The 9,916-nt window shown below is 48.0% G+C and overlaps 1 protein-coding gene across 2 annotated transcripts; it reads right to left on the reverse strand.

The window, feature by feature from the left end:
- Positions 1 to 4,484: 4,484 nt before the first annotated feature.
- SMIM17 (small integral membrane protein 17) lies at positions 4,485 to 9,312 on the reverse strand. Of its 2 annotated transcripts, XM_021682349.1 has the most exons (3): positions 9,150 to 9,312; positions 6,844 to 6,920; positions 4,485 to 4,595 (listed from the first exon to the last, which is right to left on the reverse strand). In XM_021682349.1, exons 1-3 carry the CDS (start codon positions 9,310 to 9,312, stop codon positions 4,485 to 4,487), a joined length of 351 nt encoding a protein of 116 aa, XP_021538024.1. The 2 variants fall into 2 exon arrangements, 1 of the variants encoding a protein (XP_021538024.1); XR_002479923.1 differs by lacking the exons at positions 4,485 to 4,595; positions 9,150 to 9,312 and adding an exon at positions 4,861 to 4,885 and having other exon boundaries at positions 6,844 to 6,918.
- Positions 9,313 to 9,916: the final 604 nt, after the last annotated feature.

Consider the following 9,916-nt stretch of genomic DNA (forward strand, 5'->3'; position numbering starts at 1 on the left):
ATGAAAATATGCCTATGTTTTTTTCCTGGTCTATTTTAAAGTAACTTGCAGATATGATATCACTTTACTGCTAAATACCTTAGTTTGCATCTCTTTAAAAAAAAAAGTATCTTCTGTACAACCACAATGTTATCACACCCCGTAAAATATTAATTTCTTGATATCATCCAGTGTCTATTCCATATTCAGATTACCTTGGCCCCTGAAAAAGTTTGAAAAAGGGATGTAATTTGTCAGAAAATAATGTCAAGCCTTGAAAATAAACACAAATTATCTTTAATGTGTATAAGGAGGAGGGAAGTTAAGATGGCGACACAGACACAAACACAAAGTCATCTGTCTTCCTGTCCACCAGCTTCCTTGGCTCTCAGTCCTACCAAGGAAGCTGGTGAGGGGCCAAGGAGGACACGATGTGTGCCTTTACTTTTGCCCTGGCATTATCTGCACAGGCCTTGGCACGCAGTAGGTCCTCAGGAAATCTCACATGAATAGACGAATGAGTGAAAAATCCCTGACCTGCCTTACAGAGTCAAGACTCGTGTCTGAGTCTTCTCTGTGCTCCAGACATCACTCAGGCCTCAGCACAGAGTAGGTCCTCATGAAGTACTGGGTGACTAGTTGTACATCCCAGCATCAGCCCTGGAGTCATTCAGGGTCAGAGACCACACAGCTGGTTCCTTCCTGTACCCCAGACATCACCCAGCCCAAGCATCAGCACACAGTAGGTCCTTAGGAGATATAAATTACATGCCTTAGGAGGTATGTAAATTAATGAATAAGTGAATATCCTTAGCACCAGCCCTGGATCAGAGAGCATGCATCCTGGTTCCTTCCTGTGATCCAAACTGTCTAGCCCAAGCCTCAGCACATAGTAGGTCCTTAAGAAGCTCTAGGTGACTGAACAATTGTACATACCAGCATCAGCCCTGGAGTCATTCAGATTCAGGGAGGACACAGCCTGTTCATCCCTATGCCCCAGACACCTCCCAATTCAGGTGTCAGCACACAGTAGGTCCTCAAGAAATACTGAATGAGTGAATAGTTGAACATCCCCAGCTCCAACCCTAGAGCCATTCAGGGTCATGGGCCGCACAGTCAGACTCCTCCTTCTGACCTTCGCCCAGCTGAGGTGCTCTGCACACAGTAGGTGCTCAGGGAGTGCTGGGTGAATGGATGAATGAGTGGAATGGGAACCTAGTTGACGGACATGGGCCTGAGTTCCGTCACCGCAGAAGGCAGGGGAAACTGACCCTCTGCGGCGGAAGGGCTGGAAGTCGCTAGGCTCTGCGAGAATGGGGGGGGCCGTGGGCGGGGCCGTGGGCGGGGCAGGCCCCGGAGCCCTTCCGCCAAGACGTCAAGGAGAGCCGACCCCGTGCGGTGCACCCGCGCAGGGGGCTCCCCTCGGAGCGCGGTGGCGCGTCCGCGGGAGCGGGGCCTCCACGTGGATTTGCGCCACGCTGGTTTCCACGCTGCTCAGTGTTCATCTCGCGTGTCGGCCGCTTGGCCGGCTGTGCCCCCCAGCAGACCGGGAGGGTGGGCGTGTGCGGGACCGGGGTCGCAGCCCCGGAGGACAGGGCCGTCTGGGGCCCCGCCTGCTGCAGAAGGTGGCGCACGCGAGCGGTGCCCGGAGTCTACAGCGGTGGAGGAGCTGAGCCCCGGGAGGCGCGCTGCGGCAGACACCTGTTTCAGAGCTTTCGGAATGCCCGATGGGGTGAGGGGGAAAAGGAATCGGCAATCAAGGAACACCGCAGCGCCGCCAGCCCGTCAGCCTCACACCACGCATGCCAGGTTCCTCCTTAGGGTTTTAGATTGGCCATATTTGCCAACTTATGTGACGCCCCCCCCACTGTGTTCCCCAGATACTATGTACAGCTACCACCCTGGGTCGGTTCCAGGAGGGGACAGAGCAGCTTCAAGCGCATGGGGGAGGGGGTCGGAAAGGGTTGGGGTCCCACCAGCTGGCGTGGAGAGAGTTCCTGGGAAATGCAGGCTGAACTCTCCCCTCCCCCAACTCAACCTTCCCAGGACTCAGTTCCTCCAGGGAGACCCGGCAGAGGAGGATAGACCAGAACCTCATGACCCCATAATGGGCAGGTGGTGATACAGGTTATGCAGACAGTGACCAGCGGAGGGAGGTGCTATTTGGGGACGGTGGGGGAGGCCTCTCTGAGGAGACGTTGGAGCGGAACACTGCAGGAGGTGAGGGAGCCATGTCAGCTTCTGGGGGAAGAGCATTCCGGGCAGAGGTCCATTCCGGAGGCAGTGCAAAGGTCCGGAGGCAGGCGCATGATGGGCTCGTTCAAACAGCAGAAGGCCAGTGCGGATGCTATAAATTAAGCCAATTTCATCCCGAACTTTGGTGGCGTAACATGAATCAATAATTAGTCACCAATGAGCTTAAGCTCATTTGAATTGAGCTTCTGTTATTTGCAACCAATAAATCCTAATGAATGTAGCAGCTGAGGCTTGTGTTTCTTTTAACTGTCTGTTGTTGCTCGTTGGATGCAATCAGCTGGAGGGAAGGATGGGGAGAGACAGAGTCCCATACTTCTCCCGGCCCTGATTTCTTTGGCAAACTCAGGAGAGGCCACTGGAAGTCCTATTAAAACAAAATGATACAAAGAGTCTAAATACACACACGTACACACACACACAGATGAATTAAAAAAGAACAGGATGGAAATGCCAAACTCTATCAGACAAGGTAAAATAAAAGCCAAAGGATTGAATTGGTTTAAAGACGATCATTTTCTATTTCACAAAGGATTCAGAATCAGGTTTTAACTAACATTTATTGCGTGGCTACCGTCTGCTGGTATTGTGCTTAGTGTCTTGCATGTATTCTTTAATTGGCAAAGACATAACAGTGCTGTAACTATGTGCAGCAGATGACACAGTGGCTGAATACATAAAGCAAAGGTTACAAAAATATATTGACAAACACAGTCATACGAACAGATTTTCACATAACCTTACTGGTTTTTGACAGATAAGGTGAGCCAGAATTAAATAACACATGAATCTAAGCAATATAACTGATAAGACTGAGTTAATTAACAGACACGTAGAGTTTCGAATCCTACAGACTGAAAATACATATTCACCTTAAATGTCCATAAAACATGTACAAACATTGGACGTGTTGCAGGCCACAATAAAAGCTTTTAAAAGGGTGTTGAAAGCAGATATATTAGAGGCCACATTTTCACAGTGCAGTAAATCATTAAAACAAAACTATTTTTAAATAAACCTGATCACTGAGTTTAAAGTACTCTTTATATTGTAGAAACACTACAATATAACATTTAGGCAACGACATAAACAAGAACACAAATTACCAAACTTTAAGATGTGGCCAAGGCTACAATCAGAGAAGTACATTTATTATTAAGTACACTAGTTTAGCAAATAATTTTGTAAGAAGAGATTATAAATGAATTAATTATTCAATGTAAAAACAGACAAGAGATAGAAATAATAATAAAAAAAACCCATATGTATTAATGGAAAACAAATTACAAACTAGAGAAATATGGATATAAATAAATCCCAATGCTAGTTCTTGGAAAAGTAATCGTAGATGAGGTAAAACTGTGATAAATCTAATAGTGGGTCAACCACAAACAGAAGTTGAAAGGAAGAAAGGGGTTAGAACAAAATAAAGAGAAGTTTTTCATTTAATTATAGAATAGTATTCATAATTCAGCCAATAATCTGAAAAGTTCAATGGAATGAAGAATTTCCTAGGGCATAAAAAAAAAAACGCTATAAATCACCAAAATTAATGAAGTAAAAAGTATTCAGAAACTGATAACATGGGAAGAAACTGAGAAAGCCCCCCAAGAATTTAGCTGAAACTTTCTCCCCAGAGCTCCAGGCCCTGATTACTGGTAAATTCTTTCAAAATGTCAAGGAAGTGATACTTCTTAAGCTACAGAAACTATTCTAAGGTTTAGACAACAATAAAAGTGACGTCCTTCTATGATGCAAGTCTGGCCATGTTACCAAAACGTGACAAATATAGCACCAATCTTACGTATGAAGAGAGAGGCGAGAGTCATACATAAAATATCAGGAAGTACAATTCAGGGTCTGGAAAGACTGGTGCACCATGATCCTAAGACTACAAAGATGATGTGATATTAAGAAGTCTACCAGATTTCATCAATCCCAAGTTGCACATTTTTTCGTCCTCTCTGAAGCGGGGATGCATCTTCCGGTTGGTGGCATCTTACGATGATGCAGCATATTTTCCTTTCTCAGTTGTATATAAAATAATATGTGTTTTACAATCAACAATGTCTTAAGTTCAATGAAATACCATAATGCAAAACCTCACCCCAAAAGGTTAAATACAAAAAAAAATTTTTTTCTTGATAGATGTTTAAAAGGCATTTGCTAATAACCTATTCCTGATTTTTAACCAAGACATTTCCTTAACAAGAAACAGTGCATCTATTTCAGAACAGTCGTCATCATTGTAGTTAAATGTGGAACATCATAGGCATCCCTGTTAAAACCAGGAACAAAAACAGGACACACACTACCAAGACTATGGTCGTTTGTTGTGGAGCTTTCGACCACTCCACAAAGCCCTGGAAAAGAGAAAAAAAAAAAGTACAAATATTAGAAACAGAGGGGCCAGCACTGTTTCTTGCCTGGCACAGAGTATGAGCTCTGTAAATCTTTGTCAAATGAACGCAGGAACGGAAAGACATACCATGATGAAGGATGGGAAGACAAAACGGTTAATGGTGACAATTCTTCTCCAAAATAGTGATGAGTAGAGTGCAACAGGTCTTAAAATATCAGGAAAGTTTGGGGAATGGATATGACATAGGGAGTTATCTGGAAAGCCAGGCAGTGGCGACATGAAAAAAAAATCCTGAAAAAGAAGAGAAATGGATGGAGCATATACTATGAAATGTTCAACCTAAGCAGCTCTGAGACCTGGCAAAGCCTCCGAAAAACTTGGAGGATATTTTTCGAATATCGGGGCTCCTCCCTTGGATTTTCTAATGCAGTAGATCTTGGCTAGGACCAGAACATACAGATTTTTATGAAGTTCCTCATAATTCATGCTATAGAAAAATAGGACAACTTGACAAATATTTATTTTTCTGTGGCAATCACAACACCAAAATCTGACAATTCATCAGTTGAGGAAATGGGTATGACACAGCATACCAACCACAAAATATTTGGCAGCTGTAAAAAGTAAATTAAAAAGGGCGCCTGGGTGGCTCAGTCGTTAAGCGTCTGCCTTCGGCTCAGGTCATGATCCCAGGGTCCTGGGATCGAGTCCCACATCAGGCTCCCTCCTCGGGGGGAGGCCTGCTTCTCCCTCTCCCACTCCCGCTGCTTGTGTTCCTGCTCTCGCTATCTCTGTCTCTGTCAAATAAATAAATAAAATCTTTATAAAAAAAAGTAAATAAAAAATATATATATATATAAATTAAATAAATATATATATGGAAAGTTATCCAGAATATTTATTATGAAGACACCAAATGGCAGGATAATAATTTTGCTATAATCTCTTTTTTGGGTTTTAAGAAATATATGTGAGTTATTGTAGGACTCTATTTATTCGAAGCTCAACAATAGGCAAAACTAATCTATATGAGCCGAAATCAGAAATGTGGTTGCCTCGGGGTGGGGGAGTGAGAGAGACTAGAAAGGAAGATGAAGGAATTTTCTAGGATAATGGCAGCGCTTGATATCTCCATCAGGGTGTTGGTATACACACTCACTGATCTGTGCACTTCATTAGAAATATTTATGGCAACTTTTTAAAGCAGAGTATAAAGTTAAGAAAGCATAATAAATACAGGTCATCTGCAATGCAGAAGTTTTACACACACACACACACACACACACACACACACACACACACACACCGCGTACCACTAATAATAGACCCAACCCTGCCTCACCTGGTTCCCCTTTGTCGCTCTTCCAACTGCTGTGCATATCGGCTGCTAACTATGGTTTAGCGCTTATATTTATGATTGCCCCCTTCCGGGAAATTCCCCCAGAGAATCACAGGGGAGGTCGTCCACACCAGTGAAGGGACATAACAGGCTCCCCACTGGCTCAGAGGAGGATGAGGACTACTGTTGCTCCAGAGCTCCCCATGGGATCGGGCCCAGGCTGGACCCCAATTAAACTCCGTCTCACTCTTTCCAGCTTCCCTCACCACCTACAGGTTCCTCCTGAGAGCACAGTACCCTCAACAAATCCCTTGCACAAAAATCCCAACTAGTCTCAGTTTCCAAGGGGAAAAACGTCTACAAGGCTATACGGCAATGGAGTGGAGTGACTGCATATGGATGGGTGGGTGGGTGGGTAAGTACACAGGTAACTGGATGTATGCATGACGTGCAGGCGAATGAAAGGTTGGGTGGATGAGAGGACAGTAAATGGTTGATGGGTGTTCGATGAGTCGGTGGATGATCAGACGGGTGAGTGGACGGGCGGATCAGTGGGCGGATGGATAAGGAGATAGACAGAGGAGGTACATGAATGGACAGACAGACGGAGGGAGGGATGGAATGCGTATATGGATGAGTAGGCAAATGAAAGGTTGGGCAGATGAATGAGGAGGCAGGTGAATGAATGGCTAATTTGAGTTTATGAGTGAAGCGTTGGCGGGTATGTGTGGAGGGAGATCCACATCACATGGAGACCCTCCACTCCATGTCTGACTACCACCGGACTATGTCCTGTTTCCCATGGGACACTGCTTGGTTGGGGAAATTCCAAGCTGAGGAAAGGAATGGACAACCCACTGAGATCTGTGGGGCAGGGCATCTGGGAAAGAGGAGGGAACCCCCAACTTACCTGAGAGTCCTCTGACTCCTCATCTCCCTCCACCGTGTTCCACTCCTGGGCCAGCCCAGGCTCTTGAGAAGACAGACCTGAGCACAGGAGACAGGACCACGAGTCAGTGACCAGGGCAGCTGGGCGGTGGGAGGGAGGGCTCTGCCTGCTCGTCCCACCTGGCATCCTACCCTGTTCTCTTTCCTGTCACACTCACGTGCACACACACATTCTGGCCCACGTGGTTCAGGTGGTGCAGAGAGAATACAAGACCTGAATTCTGATCCTGTTTCTGTCATTACCCAGAAGACTTAAAGTGGGTCACCTGATGTGATCTGCCACCTGAGCCTCTGTTCCTTCACCTGTCAAATGGGTAAAACTGTCCCTTCTCTACGTGCCTCCTGCAAAAACTGAGTGAGGGAGCCGAGGAAAAAGTGTGGAATTAAGCCAGGATGAAGCAGGCTTGCCCAGCTTCCAGCCACCAGTGTAGACATCTCCCCATATTTGAACTTCAACAACCTTCTCACCCCTTAGCTGGATAGAACCAGGGGTCAGGCCAAAGATCGGCATTTTCCACTCCTCCTGCACCCAGGCTCCGCTAGGAGCCCCCCAACCTCCTCCTCACTATCAGAACTGACACCCATATCATCCACACCTCCGTCCCAGGCCTGCTTGTCCCCTGTGGGAGAAGGAAAGACCCCGCCCCAAGTAGAAGCTCCAGCCTTTCAGGGGTCCCACCCTTGGTCCAGCTGTTTGAGCCCCAACCCCAGGAGTTATCCTGGGAATCTCTCTTGTCCTCCCCTCCACACATCCATCTGCAAGAACTCTGATTCTCCCTCCCAGATGTGTCCCCAATCTCTGCAAGAACTCCGATTCTCCCTCCCAGATGTGTCCCCCTTATCTCTTATGTCCACCACTGCCACATGTGGGCTTGATCATCTCTCTCCCAGATGGTTGCAGGAAACTCCTATCTGGCCTCCCAGCTTCCACTCTGACCTCCTAATCCTACAGTTCATCCTCACACACAGCTGGATGCAGGCTTTCTCAACCTGGGCGCCATTGACCTTGCAAGCTGCGTAACTCCTCGTAGTGGGGGTGGGTCCCGGGCCTCGTAGGGTGGGTCCTTGTCCTCTGCCTAGCAGCATTGCCTCGACCCATTTTGTGGTGGTAGCACCTTCGCCATTCAGATAACCCAAACTCCAGACTTTGCCAAACGTCCCCTGGGGAGGGGAGGTGGGATGCAACATGGCCCCCAGTTGAGAACCACTGAGCTAGCAGAATCTTTTTGAAACACAAATGAGATCCTGTCTTCCTCCTCTGCAAAACCTTCTGGTGGCTTCCCAATATTCAGATAACATACGCTGTGCGGCGGTCTCCAAGACGCCCCATCACTTGCTGGCCCCGGCTGGTCTCTACCTTCTTCCCCCGTGTCTCTGCTCTGTTCAGTCAGCACAGCCTCCTCAAACTCAGCAAGCTTGTCGCCTCTGCGGGGTCATCATCTGTGTGGCTCCAGTGGCCCACGAGGGGACCCGCCGGCTCTTAGAATAAACAACTCCTTCTCCTGCCTCTCTCGCCCTCCCTGACCACACTTGGGTCCCTCTCCGTCAATCATCCCATTTTACTGTCTTTGGAGCCCTCATCAGACATTACTTTTCTTTTTATTTCGTTGCTTGTTTATTGTCTGTTTCTCCACTAAAATCAGCTCTACTGGGGCCATCTTGTTTGCGGCTAGATCCCGAGCACCTGGTACATAGTAGGTGCTTGTGGTAGATTTTTGTTCCAAATGGCCTTCCACTTGTTCACCGATCCCTGTGTCCACACCCCTGGGCAGCCCTCTCCCTCAGTGATACTGAACTTGACCACGCAGCTCACTTTAACCCATGGCCTGTGAGCAACTGGGTGGCCAGTACAGCTTAAAAAGTGCTTGCAAATTGAAGTTTTCCCTCCCTTTCCCTGCAACCATCCTCAGGAGAATACGCCTGGGCTCGCCTGCAGGAGACAAGGAGCCCAAAGTCAGCACCCTCAAACCGGCCAGACCCGCGAGTGAGGTCAACCAGCTGCCCCAGCCAGCTCACCGTGGATTTTCGGGCAAATGCAGGCTGTCCCCTGAGGCCGCGTCATATGCTGACCTGCAGAATCCTGAGCAGAGAAATGACTGTTGCTATAAGCCACTAAGTTTCGGGGCCACCTGCTACCCAGCAAAGGCTGATGGACACAGGGCTCCATAAATATCTGTCCACTGAACGAGTGAAGGGATGAGTGTTGTGTCTTTCCAGAGGCTCTGCCACAACCTTCCCCCCACCGCCCACGGGACGCCGGCCCCTCACCTTTCTCGTCACCGTCACAGCTGGTGGCCCCAACCTCCACAGCCACCCAGTCTTTGGCGAGGGCGGCACGCTTCTCCCAGGCCCTGCTCTCCCGGGGAAGCAGCGTCTTGGCCCTCTCGGGCTCCAGCAGCCCCCGAATCTGCTCCGGCCTGAGGCTCTGCATCTTCCTGGGATGGAGAGTTTCCAAGGCAAGCCGCTCGTCCTCCTCCTGCTCGCGTTGGGTTCCCTGGGCACAGGATTCAGAACCTGGGGGGCTGACAAACATTTCGTCATTCCACAAATATTTACAGAGTGTCACCTGTGTGCCGGAGACACAGCAGTGATGGAAGCAGGCTCCCTGCTCCCGTGGGGGCTTGCATTCTAGCGGGCCCTGGGCGAGGAGAGACGGCGTGCCAAGCGATAAGTACCCCAGAGACAAATAAAGCAAGAAACAGAAGAGGAGTTTCGAGGTGGGGGCCAGAGAGCGGCACATTCACACACAGGTTCATTCCACAGCCCAAAGCACATAGCCAGAAGGTTTTAGGAAGACAGAGTCGCCCCCAGATTCCCCCCGGCTGCAGAGAAAAGGGTCACAGTCTTTCCACCAACCCCCAGCAGCCCCAACTTTCTCCTTTGTTGGCATAAAAGAAAACCGAGAAGCATTCCCCAGGTGAGGGGTTAAAAGTCTAATTTAAAATGAGATGTTCTTTAGTATTCTCATTCTAGATCTTGTCAACCCAAACTTCAGGAGGTTGTTTGCAAGGAGCTGTCTGGACTACACTGTGTTA

The sequence above is a fragment of the Neomonachus schauinslandi genome, chromosome 16 (genome assembly GCF_002201575.2).
Source record: "Neomonachus schauinslandi chromosome 16, ASM220157v2, whole genome shotgun sequence".
In the NCBI taxonomy this organism is placed as follows: Eukaryota; Metazoa; Chordata; class Mammalia; order Carnivora; family Phocidae; genus Neomonachus; species Neomonachus schauinslandi.

What these genes read in the sequence shown, in the direction of transcription:
- SMIM17 (XM_021682349.1), bottom strand. Translation starts at nt 9,312, where the DNA reads ATGCAGAGCCTCAGGCCGGAGCAGATTCGGGGGCTGCTGGAGCCCGAG. An exon ending in CTGTGACGGTGACGAGAAAG is followed by an intron (nt 6,921 to 9,149) that starts GTGAGGGGCCGG and finishes TCCTGTGCTCAG; the next exon opens with GTCTGTCTTCTCAAGAGCCT. An exon ending in AGGAGTCAGAGGACTCTCAG is followed by an intron (nt 4,596 to 6,843) that starts GTAAGTTGGGGG and finishes TCTCTTTTCCAG; the next exon opens with GGCTTTGTGGAGTGGTCGAA.